The following is a 22,164-nucleotide window of genomic DNA, read 5'->3' as shown; positions in this document are numbered from 1 at the left end:
GGTAGGGTCTGATTTTCTTGATGGTGTACAGGATGAACCTACAGGACCGTGCAGTAGTTGAGATGTGGTCTGTAAAGGTCAAACTGTCATCGAGAATCACCCCAAGGTTCCTGGCCATCCTGGTTGGCTTGAGTGTGGTTGAGCCGAGCTGTACAGAGAGGTTGTGGTTGATTGAGGGACAGGCTGGGATGACGAGAAGCTCAGATTTTGCCAGGTTGAGCTTAATGTGGTGTTCCCTCATCCAGACCGAGATGTCCGACAGGCAAGCAGAGATATGTGCAGGGACGGATGCATCGTCAGGCTGGAAGGACAAATTGAGCTGGGTGTCGTCAGCATAGCAATGGTATGAGAAGCCATGAGGCTCAATCATCTGCCCCAGAGATGTAGTGTAGATAGAAAAGAGCAGTGGACCCAGAACTGTCCCCTGTGGAACGCCAGTTGTGAGTTGCTGAGTTTCAAAAATACCTCCCCTCCATGATACCTTGAAGGATCTGTCTGAGAAATAGGATTCCACCCAGCACAGAACCGTTCTGGTGATGCTCAGACTGGAGAGAGTTGACAGGATGATCTGATGGTTCACAGTTTCGAAAGCAGCAGAGAGGTCGAGTAGGATGAGGTCAGATGATCTAGAGGTTGCTCTTGCTAGTTGTAAGGCTTCATTGATGGAAAGCAGAGCAGTCTCTGTGGAGTGATTGCTCTTGAAGCCAGACTGCTTGGTGTCCAGGAGGTTGTTCTGTGTGAGAAAATTGGAGAGCTGATTAAAAACAGCTCTTTCAAGAGTTTTGGAAAGAAAAGGGAGCAGGGAAACAGGTCTGTAGTTGTCAACCACAGCAGGGTTAAGTGATGGTTTTTTAAGCAGTGGAGTAACCCGGGCCTGCTTAAATGAGGTAGGGTATGTGCCAGTAGAGAGGGATGTGTTAAAGATGTATGTGAGTGCAGGTAATAGTGTGGGAGAGATGAACTGAAGAAGGTGACAAGGGATAGGGTCAAGAGGACAGGTTGTGGGATGGCTAGTGAGGAGAAGTTTAGAGACATCAGTCTCTGAGAGGGGAGAGAAGGAAGTCAGTTGGGAGTCACATGGAGGAGGAGCCGGTCTATGCATGTCTGGGGTTGAGAACTGGTTCCTGATTGATGTAACCTTGTTGGAAAAGAAAGTGGAAAAGTCGTCTGCAGTGAGAGAGGTAGGGGAAGGAGGGGGACAGAGAAGAGGAAGGGGGAGGAGGGGGACAGAGAAGAGAAGAAAAGGTTTTGAAGAGAGTGTGGGTGTTGGGAGAACTGCCAATCTTCTCTTGGTAGTATCTGGAGTTCTTCCACTCCAACCTTGGCACACCATGTCTTCATGGAGCTCGATTTGTGCACAGGGGCATTGTCACGCTGGAAAGGTTTAGGCCTCTTAGTTCCAGTGAAGGGAAATCATAATGCTACAGCATACAAATACTTTCTATTCAATTGTGTGCTTCCAACTTTGTGGCAGCAGTTTGCGAAAGGAACACATATGGGTGTGATGGTTAGATATCCACATACTTCTGGCCATATAGTGTATTTCACCATGTTCTACTGTGAATGTGAAATTGCATATGTGAACTTGAGTAAACATGTGACTTTATGTGATTACATGTGAAAAGGAATCAAACCACACGTGAGAGGAATCGTGTACAAATCACACGTGAAAATAAAAACACCACGTGTAAGCTTCACATGTGTGACCTTTCTGCTTTAATAATAATGATATTTGAAGTAACATTTAATCATTCAAATTGAATATTATTATTGAATAATGTTAGCTGTTGTACATGAAGGAAACATGTCTGTTTAGATCAAAACACTTAAATGAAAAATATGAATAAATAAATAATAATCAGATACATATCAAACAAGACTAAGAATAGACCAGTACAATTTAATAGTGAACCATCTATTATTATTATTATTATTATTATTATTATTATTATTATTATTATCCTTCTAGTGTGTTGTTCTGTGTCATTAACATGAATTATTGACAGGTTTTCTTGGCAATTGCACTAAAATATTATTCTTATCTTTTAGTCATGAGATTAATACTGCTGTTAAAGTGTGGTCACAGTTCGATGGATACTTAAGTGAGAGAGCAGGAGAAAATAAGGCTGTGGTTCATAATTGTTTTGAACATACCCTTATCCACACTCTCCACTTCTCTGTGGGTGAATCGCTAGCATCATATTTAGGGCGCTGTTAGCTCAAGGCATTTAAATCAACATAACTGTAAACTTAATAAGTAGAACCTTTCCCAGCAGACATTGAAATGTGATGCAATTTTCTTCTTAAAGGCAGACAAAGCTGTTTATAAATGTAAATAATCTTTTTAAGTGTATAACGTTACAAATTGAGTTTTATATCGCAAGACTACTAAATGAGTATGGCGGCTGACTTGATTTTGTTAGTTTACTCTCTAAGCGATTTATCATATATCAAGGGAATATGATTCATGTACAGTATTGTGCAAAAGTCTTAGGCACATGCAAAGAAATGCTGTAAAGCAAACATGCCTTCAAAAATAATGAAATTAAATGTTTCTATATTAAAAAAATATATAGTGTAAAAAAAATACTGTAAAGAGCAGTAAACAAATGAAACAAAGGCAATATTTGGTGTGACGACCCTTTGCTTAAAAAAATAGTAGTCTCAGGTAGAATTTGTGCAGTTTTATAAGGAAATGAGCTGTAAGTTTTATTGAGTATGTTGCAGAACCAGACAAGGTTCTTCTGGAGCTTTTGACTGTCGCACTCGCTTCTTAATTTTGCAGCAAAACCCAGCAGCCTTCACTGTGTTTTTTGTTTTAAAAATGTCTCTTACCACTTAATCTGCTGCTTTCTTTACTGACATACAAACCCTTTTTTGTAACATTTAATTTTGTTCTTGTACAAAATGTTTTTGTACTGACTCGATAATGTACAAGTTATAAAATAAAAAATCCATAACAAAGTTTTTATTTTAAAAAATAGGGTGCCTAAAACTTTTGCACAGTACTGTACATAACATCTGCGCATGCACACATCCAGCTTTCCTGTGCTATTCATTTATTCTAATTTATGACTTGCTTTAATCCCCTTTTTTTTTCCCCTTGGTCCACATCCAACTGAAGGATCATAGACCATAACCATTTCTTTTCATACTAGATACCTGATTGGAATATAAAGACATCACTAATGATAGCAGAATGACTCCAACAGCACAGAAAAGCACAAATAAATCTCTAGGACACCATTTTTACAATCATACAAATATATTAGTTTTATTCAATAATATCCAATAATATGTCTCCCTCAGACTTTGTGTAAGTTATTATAGAAATAGATACAGATTCTATTGCAAATGCAGGGCTGAGGATGGATGGGGGGAAGATATAATGGATGGGGTCACTCTGACTTATTAAATAGGGATCTTTTTTTTTTTTATGTGTCCAGTAAATGCCGGTTCATGCATGCTTTTAGAGTATGGTTGCTTTTATGGTTCTTCAATCATGTCATTTTGCTTCAGTCATCAAAGTCTTCAATCATGTGTCCTTAAAAACCTCTTCTAACGGTCCATGGTTATGTTTTTGGTGCCATGTTTTTTTGGCATTCTGATGTTTTTGTGAAACCAATCCTCACACGATTCCACTTGGATTGTACTTTTCTGTTATAAAAAATAGTGTCATTGGAAGACTGTTGAACTGTCTTGGTTTTGGAAGACAAGAAAAAAACAAAAAAACAATGTGGTGAACTTTTTAAAATCCATTTTGGAAGACTTCTTTACAGTAATCTGTCCGATCAGAGTAGGTCACACACATGGCTATAAGGTGTGCAGGTTTTAATACGGAGAGTAATAAACAAAACAAGCAGTCCATATTGCTGCAGGAGTTCCAGGTACATAACTGACAAAGGTGAAAGGTCATGAGCTTGGTCATCTTTTGAGAAGTGTGGGCAGCTGTTCAGAAAGTCCTGGTTCATTCATTAGACTGCAGGTTTTAGACTACAGTCCCATTTCACATGTTTCCAGACAGGAATGAATCACAGACTTTGCAATATTAGTCACGATGCAGAGGCCTATGCTTACATCAACATGTCAGTATTAATCCAGTCCTTATCAGACCTGCATCAAATAAGTAAGAAAAGAAAAAAGTGCTTATCAGTGACATGGCAAATGGAGACCCAAAAAAGGCCAGTAAACACTCTAATGGCTTTAGAATTTGAAATCCAATACTTTCTTCTGATACTGAATCATACATTACTTAATGTGGTGATTACAAACAAATTATTAAACAACATAAAAGGCACAAAAGCACATAGACTTTTACCCACATCAAGAAATCTTGATTCTTAATGTCCCAAACCCTACATGCACTTCACCCACTTCTCCTATTCCTGATAAAATTGTGTTTCATGTCCAGTATTTGCATATCGGAACCTGATTGGCCCATATATTTTATGACACAACACTCGTCTTTCACACGTCTTCAACACTAACTCAGAAAAACTAATTTCACACTTTGACCAGTCTGCTCACTCAAATGAATTACTCTGAGAGGGTTTAATCATAAAATCCACCTTGTATAATGTTTAGAGTGGCTTTAAATTCATCACCATTCTAGAATGATGATACATTGTGACAGATTTTCACGTAAAAAAATCACTTTAAAATCTGGAAACAATGGAGACACTTGGGTGTGTACTCCTCCACATCCACATAACCGCAACCGAACATCAAGGAGCGGGAAAGAGTAAAGTTTCTGCAAGGGGAAAACAGGAGAGTATAATAATTACTTTAGCGCCTGAGAGGAGAGCCACTGCTCAGAGGGAATCACCGTTTAGTTGGACCATGTGAGGAAGGCGGGATTTTCTTTCTTTCTTTTTTTTTTTTTTTTTGTCTTTTCTGCTGCATTGCAGATGCAGGGCTTGGGCTACACCTCAAACCGACACACACACACACACACCCCTTCACAATAAGCAACACTCCTCCACCAAGCATCACTCAGATTGGGCATGTTTCCTCTGAATACACTTCATTTAATCTGCTTGGCAGAGCCTGTCTATCCAGGATACAGTGTATAGATTTGTCTTTCAGAAACTCTACATGCCTCATTTATCTCTCTCTTTAACTTTCCTCTCTTTCACACACACACTCATATGGACACACGCACATAAAATATACCAGGAATCAACTGTGTTATACACACCCTATTAATACACTCATTTCTTACTGACATAGAAACAGAAGGAAAACAGTAGAGGGAAGACATGGAACACATGTGCGTGAACGCACACACACACACACACACACACACACACACACACACACACACACACATTAATAATTCTTTGATGCGATGTCTGAGTTATGAAGGAATTCCAATAAATCAGAAATACACAGAATTCTGATAAAGCAGAGAAGAGTTTAGATATTGCAAAGAATTCAATCACCACACATCACAACCTCATAAATAAATAAGCAAGAAAACATTTCCTTCCACATGGATATGTTTTTTGGATAAGCATCACTGCAAAGTAACTTTCAGAAACTAATACTAACTCACGATAAATGATAATACACATCGTTGAAGCAAAAATACTGAATAAAAAATATTTTAAAATGTAAAATCTACAAATAAGAAGAAGCTGGGTAGCACTACATTGCTGCATATATTGCCTAAATGATCTCATTCTACATTTTAGGTAGATTTCATATACACAGCTGTCTCAATGTGATCAATGTAAGCCTGTACCTGAAGCAGTGCAAATAGCAATAAGTATATTAGTCCTAAGGTTTTTTCAGCAGGTAGTGGAGTATTGCAGATGGCACAGCATCATTTTATCATAATCTGATCTGTTAAATGATCTGAAAGCCGTATTGATCTTTTTTTTTGTCCCCAGGAGAATTTGAAGGAAGAGATTAAAATTGGAGTATTGGGTGTTATTTGAAAGTTTTAGATCAATATATAGGTTTAGATTCAAGTCATCACACTTTTGTTGATGACACTGAAGTCATACATTGGCTGAAACAAATTGCGAGTTGTGTAGTTATTCTATTTTTTTTTTTTTCAAAAATTTATTTCCAAAAAATTATGTTGTTTTAAATTATTACTTCACAAAGCATCACATTGTATACAAACAATAACTTATATTTAATTGTTAATGTTAAATTTAATGAAATGAAAATGAAAGCCATAATATTTTGTCACTTTTGTTAACAATGAATACTTAATTCTTGCATTTTAATTTTTACTTTTGACAAACTTGTAAACTGAAAACCAAGTCAATCACAGAGCTGAGGATCTGAAAGTTAAGAGTTTTGTTTAATGGTCCAAAGGTGGCTCTTTGACAGTTCTGGGGTTTGACCACACAGCCTTTTAGTCACCAGTTGGGAATCTTTGCTTCTACTGCCCTTTGAAATATGTTAACATTACATTCACTGTGTTTGTTATATTGCCTGGCTTTCAGAGTATTTACAGTTTACCAGTAAAAAAAGATCCTATTAATGAACTTTGTCTCCATCTACAGTACCAAGAATGATCCCTCAGATTTGTTCAATTTACATTTGCTTCCTTCTAGTGTGTTGTTCTGTACTGACCTGTGTACTTTGATTTTAACTTTAAATTGGGTATGCCAACTTCACTTTAAGTAGATTGATTACAACAGACTGTCACAACAGACTCCAGTCCACACATTACATGGCTCTCACTCACCTATTTACTGATCACACCTGTCTTTCATTTATGTTCACTATCTCTGAATATACCATTTTGTTTACTGATTTTCTTTTGCAAGGTTTCCTTTTTTAAAAAAAAAAAAAAAAAACTTTGTTCCAGTTTGCCCTGTAGTCTTGTTTTGGGTAATGATTTCTAGCTTCTAATTTCTGACCATAAATGTGACTGTAAATTTGTAAAATTTTATTAAAAGGATTTTACTCACAACCGCATCCCCTTCCCACTCAGTTTCTGACACAATTAAACTGATATAGATATAAATGAACAACAATTATACAAAATATACCGCCATCAGCACCAATTCAACTCTGAATTCAATTCCACATAACTATTTAGCTATGACTTGAATTTGGCAGTTAGTGTATCAAATGAAAGCACTCAGTGTATCAAATAAAGTGATAATTGGTGTAGGCTTTTGCTGTATGCATATTCTAACACAAAACCTTTTAAATGTTTGTCTATACAAGTTACTTCAACAGTAGCCAGGCATAGGAACAAAATGAAGAACTTCACAATATACAACAAGTTCTCCCCTCTCTTTTAACCACCACTTCAGATGTTTCGTCCTCAAGCTTATCTTGCTAGAAGAAAGCTGAGAAAATCATGTAAAACATGCAGACATACAGTTAAAGTGATCTCATGAATAAAAGTGGCTTTCAATAGCAATCATTGAGCAGCTAGCTAGTTTATCGGAAACTTTCTCCAGAGTAAAACATGCTAAGAAATACAGCTCCTTGTTTAATATTAAGTAATCTCAACCATTCTGAAATTCTCCCACAGCGTTAATATTTGTAGCATAATTAGTATAAATGAATCTCAGCTAGTTACATAGCCTAAAAACATCTGTAAATCTCCTCTGTAACTGGCTGTGGTAGAAACCAGCCTTGGTCTTTAAATGGTCTGATTTGTGAAAGCGTATGCAAATCTCAAGCTCTGCCTTGGGCACATGAGACAATGTGGCATGAGGGGGTATGAGAGACTAAAAGAACAATTTAGTAGCGTAATTGAAGTCATTAATTAGACCAGGCCACTAGGTCTTAATCAGGTTTAACCTCCAAGGCATCTTCCTTTTTTCCTTCAGTTATGAAAACATCCACATACTTTTTTTTTGTCCCTACTCATCTTTTATTCATTATTAGGAAATTGTTTTGGCCTATTGTTGGATTATGAAGAGAATATGTGACAAACCACAGCTATTTGGAGAATAGCTGAACTTTATGGATGAAATTAGCCCTTCAGAGTGTACAGAGGGTTTTTCCCCCTGTACTATAATGTTGTATTGTAAGGCATTTAGAGCTATAAATAAATTCATGGTTACAAATTCTAAAGCAAGTTTGTATTCGTTGTTTCAGTGTTATTCGATTTTAGAGTTAACCAGTTTTTCAGTGCAATAAATAAACGCCAGTGATTCCTAAGACTGATGAAGCAGTCTGTTAACTGTTATCTGTTATCTTTCCATCATCTTTCCATCACTATACCTCCCTAATGCAGTTAGAGAAGATTATTGCATTGATCTAAACAGCAACATTGCTATTCTCTCTTCATCTCTACAATCAGCACGTAACCTCGGTGTGCTCTATTTGCCTTCCATGTTGCACATTATTTGAGGGTGCTGGATCCTGACTTATTGTTATTTCAGTTGCTCCAGAACTCTATCACCAAGATCAATAAGAAGTTCTCTCTAATTAGGAAATACCTTTCTGATTAGGAACTGACTTTCATGGGCAGGGGGAGTAGATCATTTTTATGGTTTAAAAGCCCTGTAAGGTAGCATACACAAAATTATTAGAGACATTATTATTAGAGAAAATTATTATTATTATTAGAGCTGAAAGATGAAACTGTTACTTGGAAAAAATCTGAATCAAATGAACGTGATACTGCTGAGAATGTTATATAATACTGGAAGACGAAAGACAATTTATGCTTGGTTTTCCAATAATTGCCTTTGGTCAAATGTGGTCAAATATTGATTACAAGACCATGGACTTGAAGAAAGCGCCAAACTGATTGCTTAGCAAATTAAACAGCCTTAAACAGCTTTCGAGAAAAGAAAAGAAAAGAAAAGAAAAGACAAGATGAAATGGAAGAGGAATAAGGAGAGCAGCAGGAATATTACTCTCAGGGCATCCTGACAAAAACCAATCAAAGCAAAAGAAAGTGATAATGTACTTCAGTTTCCACAGTTACGAGTCACCTCTCACACATACACACACTTTCATCAGTTTTGGGGCTATTGTATATGGGCAGAGAAAGCTTTTTAGCTCCTTGGGGTGGAAATCTTTATAGCATTATCATACAGAAAGGGGAGAATGTATTACTCCTGTGTGTGTGTTCTTTTTCTTTTTTCTTTTTAAATCAAATTTTATTCTTTATATATATGTGTGTGTGTGGGTGTGTTTGTGTGTGAGCCTCACACAGGCATGCAAGTGTCTCAATGGTACCCTGGAGTACATGGTGGGTTTTTCCTGTGCTGTGGAGTGGAAAATTGACTCTATGTCACAAACTAATCAAACAGCCTAGGAGGCAAGGAGGAGATTACACTCGGCTTAGAGATACAGGAGAAAGACTGCACAGGATGCACACAACAACACAAACAGATGCTTCCAAAACAATACAGCCAAATGTCAGGATCTTCCAGTGTCATATGACAGTGTTTGAAACTGACATTGGTCAGACAAAAGGCAAAAAAAAAAAAAAAAAAGTGTGCTGAATGGTATCACAGCTCATTTCTCTCTTAAAACATACACCCCGAATAACTCAGGGTTCTTATTGCTCAAAAAATTCCCAGGTTCAAACAGGAAGGCGGTAGCAGAAGAAGAGGAGTCCATCAGGCAGGGTTCATTGAGCTCCTGAATCATGGGTAATGGCATCAATAATATGACTGCATTGACTGTTTTTATCATTCCCATGCCATTTCCCTTTGTATATTGGCATATGCTCCAGTCTTATATCCTCCGGTCGCTAGGAGGCGCTAGTTTTAGGAGGCAAAGGGTCATTCTTGTCATCGTTGTTGACAGGAGAGTCTGAAGTTTTGGCTGTTTTCCATGGTGGACTCTGCTCACCGATGTCATGCAACGAAGGCTCCCTGTACATTGCCACTACAGACACAGAGAGACAGAGAGGTTAGAACATACAGTATACTCTCTCATAAGCCCAATTTCTTTTTAATATATTTACCAATAGGAATAGGCGTGTTCCATGGGTTGCCTGTGATAGTATTTCTATTGATAAAAATAAATGGCAGCAAAGCCATTTCATGTCATGGTTAAGAGTAGTTACTATTATATCATAGTTAAAATGTAATGAGCATAATTTTCATAAAGCACAATAATAAAATCGTTAGTTTAGCGTTTATCACAGTTACCATGAAACAGTAGAGTAAAACTCATGGAAATGGTAATTGTAGACATTCAGAACATTTCACTACTTATTTCATTAAACACGGCCAAGTACTTTTACAGGAAGAAGTTTATTGAATGACACGGCAAACTGCCATCCACTTTTACTGTTTCAAACAAAACTCTCAGAGAATTTTTAAAGAAAATTTTCGGTTCACTGATAATACAGTATATTTCTCCAAAAAGCTCACTATGTCACAATAATCAAACGGTTCTAGTTTGTTTGGAAACCAGTGTACAGAACTATATGTTCATGGAAGAGCAGAGAGCCAATCAGATTGCAACCTTCCAGATTCTGAAGATAGTAGACAGAAAAGTGGACAAAAGATATCAGTGCATCTGGGGCCAAGACCATTGTAAGTTTTGCATCATAGATCTAGAAGGTTTGCATGAAATTGAAAACATACTGTACAAGTATGTACAAGCATACTGTATAATCCTTAATAAAATCATAGTAAAACATAGAGACTTTTTTTTTAAATAAAGGCTATACAGTTTAATACTAGTAAACATTTTAGCACACCTTCAATGAGTTTTGGCAGGAAGTGGGCGGCTCCTTTTGTCTTTTTGACACGATTGCCCTTCATGACCTGCCCATCACGGTTGATGCCAATGTACCAGGCTCGCCCAGACTGCGTCTGCCTGTATAGGATGGACGAGTACGTCACGTAGTAGTTTTCAAACACGCACTCTTTGAACTTACACTCTGGCGTGAAGTGTTCCTGTAAGACAAAAAATACCCACCCACACACACCCACACACACACACACAAACCAATTGATTACCAATTGGCTCTTTGCAGAATCACTTCTGCATTCTTCTTAATACTGCTTCTGCATTTCTGGTTATTTCAACACACTCGTAATGGCAGTATTTTACATTTGCTGTCTGCAAGAGCACCTGAACATGAATGTCAATGATTTTCATCAGATCTGTAAAAATAATTGAAATCCCCTTCTAGTAAGCTGTGAATGCCTTGTCATACATAAGCAAATACAAGGGTGAGAAATATCTATTTCATATATAACTGATATAAATACCTACTATACTAAATATAGGAATAACAGTTAGAGAATCCTGAAGGACAAGCTGCTGTCTCACTGTGCTGAATGTAAATGCCGCTGTAAAATGTGACAGCACTTGAATGCAAGAGCACTGATGTAGTCACATATGCTCACACATCATATATATGGGGAAAGAAAAAAGGCAGCTGACTTTGTTGTCCTTTTTTTAAAGAAGTAAACAGAAATGATGGGATGGAACAAGATGCTGAGAAAGCAAGGTAGGCATTGTTTCTGAAACTTGTCGACCCGTCACTCATAAAATTCGGTATGAGCGGAGAGAATTGCAATAGTGGGAGAAGACTGTAACTTACACTTACACGATTGTGTTGTGGAGTGATTTGGATAATTACGCAAGCAAAGAATGTTTTTGTCCTTTTTGTGGTGCCATTTTTGTGTTTAAAGGGCATACTGTACTTTTGTAAGACTCGGGTTTCTGAGAAAAATGTTTATTGTGATTTTGAACACATATTGTGAAGTTTAACACACCGGAAATGTGAACTTGACTCTTCCAGTCCTTCCATGGCATGTACAAGTGTGTACAATAAGATGTGATGTGATCATTATTGTCAGTTTTGCCTCCTCTTGCATCACAGCATTTTCTATACATAAACACAGAAGCATATAGACATGTGTGAGACTCACTCTCACGCTCTCTCTCCACTACTCTTTCTACATGAAGTATTGCATTCCAGCACAGTCACTCAGATGGTTTTGGTCCAGCAGCACTGCACAGGACTAATCGTCCCTCTATGGCCACAAAGTACTGAACACCTTCAATCTGTAAATCCCTGTGGGAGATCGGAGCCTGTCAGTAAGCAAAGACTAACATCTCACTCTCCCCATCCTTCTTCCTCCCTCTTAGCATGCTCGCCTCTCTCTCTCTCTTTCCTTCTTATTCTCTTCATCCATCCTTCACTTTTTTCTCCCTCTCTTGCATGCACTCCCTCCATCCTCCAACCCCCTGCTGTCATTTTGTAACCTTGTCAGGGAACAAACCAATTTCCAAGATTGATTGTGATCCTTGGTGTGACTGGCGAGCTGAGAAGCTGAATAAGGAGTTCTCTTCTTCTTCTTCTTCTTCTTTTCTTTTTCTCTCTTTCTGTTTCAATTGTTTGAAACATGTGCACTGTCAGCTGGGGGAGTAATATGTTATTCAATTGATATGAGCACTTTTGACTTATTAAATCACACAATCATAATTTCTTTTCATTTAAAATATTGGTGAGAATTGTTCTTCAAAGCAAAAGATGCAAATGATGCTTCATTAACTAGAATTACACACACACACACACACACACACACACACACACACACACACACTTCATAATTTGCTTACATTATAAGCAAATTAGATATACATATCTGTGTACTTAACAGATTTATATATTCTCTACATTAATCCACTTTGGTCAAAGTGCACATTTCAGACACTTATCTGTCCATCAATTAAATCTTGTCCTTGGTGTACAACACTTCTGGAAGCAAACATTAAGGGCTTGCGTCCAAGCCTTCTCCCAGCTTTAATTTAGTAATTAAGGAATTACAATAACTGAAGTAAACTGATGGCCCACAGAGGACAGGCAAAAAATGGGCAAGAGAGAGACAGACAGAGAGAGAGAGCGAGCGAGAGAGCAAGAGAGAGAGAGAGAGTGTGTGTGTGTGTGTGTGTGAGAGAGAGAGAGAGAGAGAGAGAGAGGGAGAGAGAGGGAAAGAAAGATAGGGAGAGAGAGTGTGATAGAAAGTAGAGATAGATAGATAGTTGGATAGATAGATAGATAGATAGATAGATTTTTAAAACCCTCTTTTTGAAAACCAGACTGAAACCCATCCATACCACTTATCCTACACAGAGTCGCAGCGAGCCTGGAACCTATCCCAGGGAACTCGTGGCACAATGCAGGGGGACACCCTAGACAGGGTGCCAAACCATCACAGGACATAATCACACACACATGCACACATTACAGACAGTATGGAAATGCCAGTCAGCCTACAACACATGTCTTTGGACTGGGGGAGGAAACCAGAGTACCCAGAGGAAACCCCCGAAGCACAGGGAGAACATGCAAACTCTGCACACACAGGGCAGAGGTGGGATTTGAGCACCTAACCACAAAGGTGCGAGGCAAACATGCTATCCACTAAGCCACCATGCCCCAGTAGACTGAAACATTTACATCATATATTTTGACAATAGATAAACAACAATAAGGAAAACCACAAACATTAGAAAAGGGAGGAAGGAACAAAAATAATACTAAAAATAAATACAAATAGAAATTAAAATTGAAAACTTTCTTCATTAACACACACAGTGTGTGTGTGTGTGTGTGTGTGTGAGAGAGAGAGAGAGAGAGAGAGAGAGAGAGAGAGAGAGAATGAATAAATGTGTGAGAGTGTTGTGTGTGTAGAATGTACCATTGACGTGCGGTCAGGGGAGGCATCATGTATCATCACATCATGTGTCATCATGAAATGTAAAAAACAAAAACTGATAAAAAATAAATAAATAAATATTTGTCCACTGATCTGTGATAGAAATGTAATTATTGTATGATACCAATCATTCCAATGATTTTTATAGTCAATATTGCTGAATTTTCCTGTTCAAATACGGAGGAAAGACACGAAGGGAGGCAGTGACGAGCTGAGCCTCCTCTCGGATTGCGCAATCCCTCACAAACTGGATTGAGCTGCTCATTTTTTTTTTGCTCAACTTGAGCACGTGCAATTGATCTCTCTGTATGTCACCAATGTAATGTTTGTACACACTTTTATTATATGTCCTCACATTCCATAGTCTAGGTCATGCATTTCACGTATGTGTATAACTTATTAGTCTTGCAGATCTGACATAATGCTGCAGTGAAAAAGCAGGAGGGGAGGCAGCCAGTACCTCTGCCTCACTGCATGAGGCGTGTGTGAGCATACGGGCTTGTTCTGCTATTGTTCTTCTTCACGTATTACAAACAAATGGCATTGTGAGTAATATGCTAGCTAAAAAAGCCAAGTAGAGAAAGACAAGTGCACCACATCAGTCTGTTTATTTGAATTTTTTGCCCTGACTCAAAAATGGAAGATTATATATATATAAGCTAAAACATTTCTCAAAACTGGACTTTCAATCAAAACTGGAAGTGATAAATAATGGAAGACGATGCCGGAGCTAAAAGATTTGCTTCAAACAACGGGACAGAAGATAACACGCTCTTTTCAAACGGAGTGGTACACCCGAAAAGACTGGCTGTGTGGTTGTGCTCCGAGAAACCGCCTTTTCTGCTTTCCCTGCCTTTTGTTCCCAACGATTGACAACGTCTGGACTACAACGGGATTTTGTTACTTGAAAAATATACCAAGAAGTCTCCGCAGACATGAAAGTTCAACTACTCACATTCCGAACAGCGGAGACTAAATATTAGCGTCCACAATGCTAAAGTAAAGGAAAACCTCTTTAAAAGACCTCATTAAAGGAAAACCTCTTTTAAAAGACCTCATTAAAGCAACTTGCTTCCTAGCCAAACAGCAATTAGCATTTCGTGCTAACGATGAGAGTATGACCTCTTCTAATCGTGGCAGCTATGTAGAACTATTACATGCTTTTGCTGAGAAAGATGATAGGTTAGCTAGACATTTAGAGACATTCACTGTGTTTTCTGGCTTATCAAACAGAATTCAGAACGATTTAATTGAAGCAATAAGTGATGTGATTAGAAATGATATAAAAAAGGAGATTAATGCAGCCCAATTTGCTGCTGTTGAAGTAGACGAGACAACGGATGTCACAAACAAAGCCCAGATCTCTGTCATTTTGCGTTATGTTGCTAAAAGTGAGGTGGCCTGTGAAGTGAGGGAGGCGTTTTTGGGATTTGATGATGTGAGTAAGACAGACGAGTAAAGGTAAGACCATGCATACACTGCTGTGCAGTCCACAACAAAAATAAAAGACCAGCCCTTTTTTAATAATAAATAAAAATATACATAAAACAAGATAAGAAAAAAGTAAGTTATTTTAAAGAATAAAACTACATTTGTCTTTTTGTTGTGGACTGTATATACTTTCATTTGTATTGAATGAGTATGACTTGTGGAATTGTGATGGCAAATTAAGAACACACGGAGGGTGCAGAGCAAATGCACTCTCTCTGAGCCGCTATAAATTTAAGGTTCTTCTTTGGCCAAATATGTACCTTACCTATGTGTGTGTAAAGAATGCTGATATGGGATATGAAACATAACCAGTAGTCAATGTGCAAGCAGCCAGTTGAATATTGAATTTATGCTACTCTGTTGAATTCGTATATTTGTAAATCTGACTTTGAAAGAGTCAATGCCTCCCCAGCCATGAACCTGACAGCACGTCACTGGAATGTACAGTACTTTAACATCACACAAGATGGTCCTCTCTATTAGGCAGTAATTAGGAGCCTCTGAATAAGTGCCAGAGTTCCTGATCTCCCTCTTCCTTTCTCATTAAACACTAAAGGGTCCAGCATGGCCTGTTAAAGCCCAAGCTCCCCTCAAAGACCATCAGTAACAAAGATCTTCTCAACAATGTGTATGCAAGTATGATGGAACAGGAAGATTATATACACAAGAAAACAAGAAAAAGAGAGAGAGAGAGAGAGAGAGAGAGAGAGAGAGAGAGAGAGAGAGATCTTCAGCAGTTCTCAGAGGGGTACCAAGCAAACACACCAAGCTCAGTAGGAGTAAAAAGGAGGAATGCTTCAATACAATGCAGCATGACAGCAAAATCTGCATCCTTCTACTTATTTCATTTATTTGTTCCTTTTGGACCCCATCCCACGCTTTGATTTGGTTCATTCGTCATCCTGTTTCTGCCCCTGGTGTCCTGCTGCTATCGTTTCTCTCTATCACTGTCTCGCTTTCTACATCTACATCCACAGGGGAGGCTGTGCGACATCAGTAGTGCTTTATAATATAATACGTTATAAAATAATAAGACTCTAAGCTAATAGGTGTAATTGGGATGATATGGGGTTCTCAAAGTTGATATCAGTGACATGTTTATACTTGTTTCTGTTCTAAGGGCTTAGGTTTCAGTATTCACGGTCAGTTTTGCCATTAAAATGATATCAAAGTATCTTCTGATGCCAAGATACCAGATACAATAAATACTGGAAAATTAATACATTTTGATTTAGTGATTAAATAATTTATTGTAGCTTGTGAATAGCTGTCTAATGTGGTTTATCACATTAAATAGTTCAATGGATTTGGCAAAGATTGTGTTAGAATTGATTTATGTTTCTTCCAAATGATCGTACTTGAGCTAAGTTCTGCTCACAGTTCACATAAACCAAAAGTGAAAAACTACCATGTGCTCATGCTTATCTTCATCCCCAGGCTTTCTCTCATTCATCTACAGTACTGTAGACCAAAGGTGCCTTCAAAATAGTGAAAGTAAATGTTTCTACATTTAAAAAATAAAAATAAAAATAAAAATGTTTCTACATTAAAAAAAAAAAACTATAAAGAGCAGTAAACAGTAATAAATGAAACAAAGTCAATATTTGGTGTGACAAAAAAATTACATAAAAAATAGTAGTCTCAGGTAGAATGAGTGTAGTTTTATAAGGAAATGAGCTGTAAGTTTTATTGAGCATCTTGCAGACCCAGTCACGGTTCTTCTGGAGACTTTCACTGTCGCGCTCGCTTCTTATTTTTGCAACAAAACCCAGCAGCCTTCATTATGTTTTTTTTTTTAATCTGAAAAGTCTCTTACGTAATACGCTGCTTTCTTTACTAACATACAAACATTTTTCTGTAACATTTAATTTTGTTCTGGAAAACTAATGTTTGGGATTCTAAAATGTTTTTGTACTGACTCGATAATGTAGAAGTCATAAAATAAAAATCTATAACAAAGTTTGTACTAAAAAGGATAGGGTGCCTAAAACTTGCACAGTACTGTGTTTTCCTAGATGTAATACTTTTTCTTTCTAAATTTGTTTCATTCCTGCCAAATGTAATTGCATTAGCATCTATGGGCAGTAGGTGGCACTCTCTAACACACTGTTCACTGAGTCATCAGACTACTGATGAGCCATAAGCCAGTATTACAGAACTAAACCAGAGCCTTTATTCTCTCTCTCTCTCTCTCTCTCTCTCTCTCTCTCTCTCTCTCTCACACACACACACACACACACACACACACACACACACACACACACACACCTTTCCACTGTCAATCATTTTCTGCTTCACTTTCCACTCACAGCTGAGGTTTCCACTAATTGGATTCTGGTCGCTTGGTGTAGGAACTGTATATTAACTGATGCAATAAAGTGCAGATGGGGGGTTGCACCAATTTTCATGTGCCAGTTAAAGCAGGGCTACAAGGCTCTGACATGAGGATGAGATTGCTGTCAAACTCTTTGATAGACAGGACTATGGGCCTAATGGAATAATCAAGAAGAGAGAGCAAAAAAAGGGAAAGCAAAGGAAAGAAAAGGAGAATCATTTCTCAATCACCAATGTGGGTTGAAAAAAGGAGATCAAAGCAAGAAGGTGTCTCGGTCAGTACGTTTACATGAACAACAATAATCCGATATTAACCCGATTAAGACGATACTCTGATTAAGAAACTACGATGTAAACAGCAATTATTGATTACCTTAATCCGACTTTAAGTCATACTCGAAGTAAACACAAATCGAAGACATGTGGAGTATTCCTTTTATAGTCGCATTATCGACGTGCATTACAGACATGTACACACCTTAATCACATTATTAACATCGTGTGGGAGTTTTCACCGCATTTTGCGACAGGACACGTACACACACAGCCGTGGTTAAGTGTTTGACGGCAAACAAGAGAGCACGGCTGTGTCCGAAACCGCGTACTTACCTACTATATAGTAGGCAAAATACATATATATAGTAGGAAGTGAAATACACGTATCTGAACTGCTACATAGCAGGTAAGTACGCGGTTTTGGACGCAACCCACAGCTTCAAGTAGTCGTCTATTTGCACATATAGCATGACAAATAATTAACTGCACTTGAAGCTTTCTTAAAATTAAAAATAGAAACACCTAAAACTGTATACGGTACCATAAGGACGACGAACTGTATAGTGATACGTGAAATTCTGGAGGGAACGTCGGACAGTGTGGCGTGGGGACGTAATGACGTGTGCCGTTAATCAATCTATGTTCTATAACATGTAAAACCTGAACATGAAAGGAATATTCTAAAAGCAGCTCATGTAAACACCTTAATCACAATATTGTCTTACTCAGAATAAGGCCAATAATTAGATTACTGCTGTCCATGTAAACGTAGTCATTGAGAGTCTACATAAAGCTACAGTCTGGGCTAGAAAGAAATCAGCCCCAGCCTCGCTTCTTCATTCTGTGTATTTATCTTATGACCATTAGTGCTGTTGCACGTGGTTCCACAAAAGTCCAACATAATTCACCTTAAGCCGTTTATTACCAGCAAATAATCTGGTGTGGATGCCAAAAATAATGTCATTGCATGCGTACCAATTAATTTGGAGTTACAGTAAGGTTTACACGATTCACTTTTGGTATCTCTCCCTTGTCAGTTAAAGCAGCACAAGCCAATCATGGACATGTTTCAGCTCATGTGTACAGAAGAGGACAGTTAACACTTTCCTCTAAGTGCATACAGCTCATCTCTGTGATGTTGCATGATGAGCAGCAGGTTTTTAAAAAAAATTGTCAAAACCAATAAATAAATATTTTTATCTTTGTTTTTATTCCCATTGGTCTCACTGTCAACTTGTCAGTAACATGTTTCACACATGTAGGCCACGTTACATATACACCAATCAGCCATGACATTAAAACTACCTGTCTAATATGGCGTAGCTGAATTGTGCAGCCAAAACAGCTATTTGGAGGTCAAGTCAACACCTTGAGCTCTTTGTCAGGTTCCTCAGACCATTCCTGAACAATTTTTTCAGTGTGGCAGGGTTACTGAACGAGACCACTGCCATTAGGGAATACCGTTACCATGAAGGAGTGTACTTGGTCTGCAACAATGTTTAGGTAGGTGGTACGTGTCGAAGTAACATCCACATGAATGCTAGTACTCAAGCTTTCCCAGGAGAACATTGCCCAGAGCATCACACTACTACGCTTGCCCATTTTACATGCTTCCAACTCATCAACTTTGAGAACTGACTGTTCACTTGCTGCCTAATATATCCCTCCCCTTGATATGTGCATTGTAATGAGAGCGTCAGTGTTATTCTCTTCACCTACCATTGGTTTTAATATTATGGCTGATAGGTATATGTGTATATTATAAAGTATGAATTAAAATGCTAACAAGTATTTCCAAGTATGTTGTTCATTTTTCATTTCAGAGTGTAAACAGACTGCAACACCATAGGCTGCAACTGAGATACACTGCCAGTCAGGTGTTGGAATCCCCATATTTTAAAATTATTTTTTAATACCCTTCATTTTAAATAGACAACACCAAAATATTGATCACTCGAATTAGACATACCTCATATTTGCAGTATATTTTACAGTTAATGCTATGTGTCTATGGGTATTTTAGCTATAAGCGTAACAGCTTCAACCATCAAGTGTTCTTACCTTTAATATAGCATTCATTTAGAGACCCATTAGTATCTGAGAGTGAACAGTTAATAAGTTCTATAAAGATTTAGCTTTTGTTATTTAGTTGCGCTTCTGTAGCATGTTGTTTGGTCTGTAGCAATAATAGCGATTAAACTGTAATAAAGCATAATAAACTCCAACTGTTCAAAAACCTTTGACTGGCAGTGTATATTAAAAAAAAAGAGAGAGCAAATATACAAGCAGGAGAACCTTTTGTTTTCAGAATCTAATTTAGATTAAAAGGTCGAAATTTCTCAATGCAAATGATTTTCCCTGACGACCATGTATGCTAGCTATATACTAGATAATTGTACATTATTTATTGTACACTATTATTTTAAAAAAGAAGAAGAAATGATATTTTCTTCTCTCGTTAATGGATGACGGCTTTAAGCTCAGCTGTGTGTATGATTGAGAATGTTATGACTGACCTCAGGTCAGGATGGAGAATGCAGCAGGCCTGAATGAACACCTGCATGTTTCTGCATCTCTGACCCAGAAACAGCAGGAGAGGAGTGTGTGCGCATGTGTGTCCTCTGCCTTTCACCTTGACTAGCGGAACCTACAGGGAGTTTGGGGATTTTCCAAAGAGAGCAAGCGTGCAGCTTCCCCCTCCCTCCTTTTCTTGCTCACTTTCTCCCTCTGTCTCACCCTCTTTGTCGTTCCTGTACTCTGTACTTTAAGTTTTTCTTCTGTTTACCCCTACAGAAGACTTTTCATTTTTCTGCTCTCATTTCTGCAAAGGTTTAGAGAAAGGAAGAAAAAAACAAGGGTGTGTGTGTGGGTAGATAAAGAGGAGTGCTGACCTAGCAAACAGAAAGACGAATGTATGATTTTGAAAAGAGAAGGTCACAACAGTGTGTGTGTGTGTGTGTGTGTGTTTGTCTGTCCATGTGTGTGTGTGTGTGTGCGTGTATGTGTGTATGTGTGTATGCGTATTCGGGGGTGTTCTTATATATATTGGTGTATGAGGTCATTTGCAATTGTTGAATATCAGCAGCAACACACTTTACCTTATCACCTTATTTGCGAATGTGTGTTTGTGTGTGTGTGTGTGTGTGTGTGTGTGTGTGTGTGTGCGAGCCTGACCACTCTCCCTACCACGTGCACACAAATGACACACAACAGAGGAGACACTTGCCTAAAGCTGTCAAAGTCAGGTATGTGTCCTTTTCCAAAGCTGCATGAATACACACACACCCCCACACACACACACACTTTACACATAGTCTGTGATTATTGATGTGCAGTCCGGCTAGCTGATAAGTCTCCAACTCGACTGTCACTGTCATGGCTGAATCGAGCCAGTACACACAGTGGTGTTTGAATGCACATTACATCTCTTAAACTGCTAACTGCACTGGGACTAATCTCCAGCACAATACATTACTCACACTGTAAATACTGCATCATCTGAAAGAAATGTGCAGGAACGGATTCATGAGGAGCTCTGTGTGTTTGTGTGTGTGTGTGTGTGTGTGTGTGTGTGCATGAACTGTGATGTGACTGATGCTGTACCCAAGTTGCAGCAATGACAATGCAGCATACTTAGGAATCTTCTCTCTCTCTCTCTCTCTCTCTCTCTCTCTCTGTCTGCCTGTCTGTCTGTCTCTCTCTCTCTCTCTCTCTCTCTTTCTTCCTCATAACTAACTCTGGCTGGTCATGTGACCTAAGGTGATCCCTATCGTGCAACCTGCACCTCCTGCATCTAAATGAGAGAGACTAAGATAGTAAGAGATGGAGAAAAAGCAGGTGAGAAAGAGAGAGAGAGAGAGAGAGAGAGAGAGAGAGAGAGAGAGAGAGAGAGAGAGAGAGAGAGAGCGAACAAGTAAGAGGGAAAGATATAAAATGCACCCAATTACTGTATTTTGGCTGATAGTTTCACCCAGAAGTATTATACTAAAAAACTGCTGATAAATAAGTTTCTCCCATTTTGGTTAAAAAATGCAAGTCGCACATTTTCCTGCTAGAGAATGATGTAACCACAGACGCTCAGCGAGGTTCAAATTCATGGTAAACCATATTCTCACTGCACGATTCACAAGCCATGTTTTCCACTAGACTGTCCCTGAGGACTCCACAAAGATTTCAATGTTATCTGTGGTCTGCATTCATTCATCTTCCGTAACTGCGTTATCCTGCTCAGGGTCGCAGTGGATCTGGAGATTATTCCAGGAACACCGGGTGGGAGGAGGACACACACACATATACACACGCGCACACACACACACACACACACACACACACACACATTCACACATTTATTCACACCTAGGAGTAATTTAGCAGAGCCAGTCTAATTACAGGGATGTTTTTTGGGAAGTTGGAGGAAACCCTAGAATCCAGAGGAAAC

General features: G+C 38.3%; 1 protein-coding gene across 1 annotated transcript in view; it reads right to left on the bottom strand.

Moving 5' to 3' along the window:
* Nucleotides 1–6,445: 6,445 nt before the first annotated feature.
* fgf11a (fibroblast growth factor 11a) overlaps nt 6,446–22,164 on the bottom strand; it is a 31,819-nt gene continuing 16,100 nt past the window's right edge. Inside the window, exons 3-4 of the mRNA XM_053629379.1 lie at nt 10,649–10,847; nt 6,446–9,825 (exon numbers count right to left, since the gene is read on the bottom strand). Coding sequence (XP_053485354.1) covers nt 9,689–9,825; nt 10,649–10,847 — 336 coding nt within the window. The 3' untranslated portion in view covers nt 6,446–9,688. The remainder of the gene's footprint in view (nt 9,826–10,648; nt 10,848–22,164) is intronic.

Source organism: Ictalurus furcatus, chromosome 7 (genome assembly GCF_023375685.1).
Source record: "Ictalurus furcatus strain D&B chromosome 7, Billie_1.0, whole genome shotgun sequence".
NCBI lineage: Eukaryota > Metazoa > Chordata > Actinopteri > Siluriformes > Ictaluridae > Ictalurus > Ictalurus furcatus.
The sequence above is the reverse complement of the archived record's forward strand: the minus strand, read 5'-3'. Positions and strand labels throughout refer to the sequence as shown.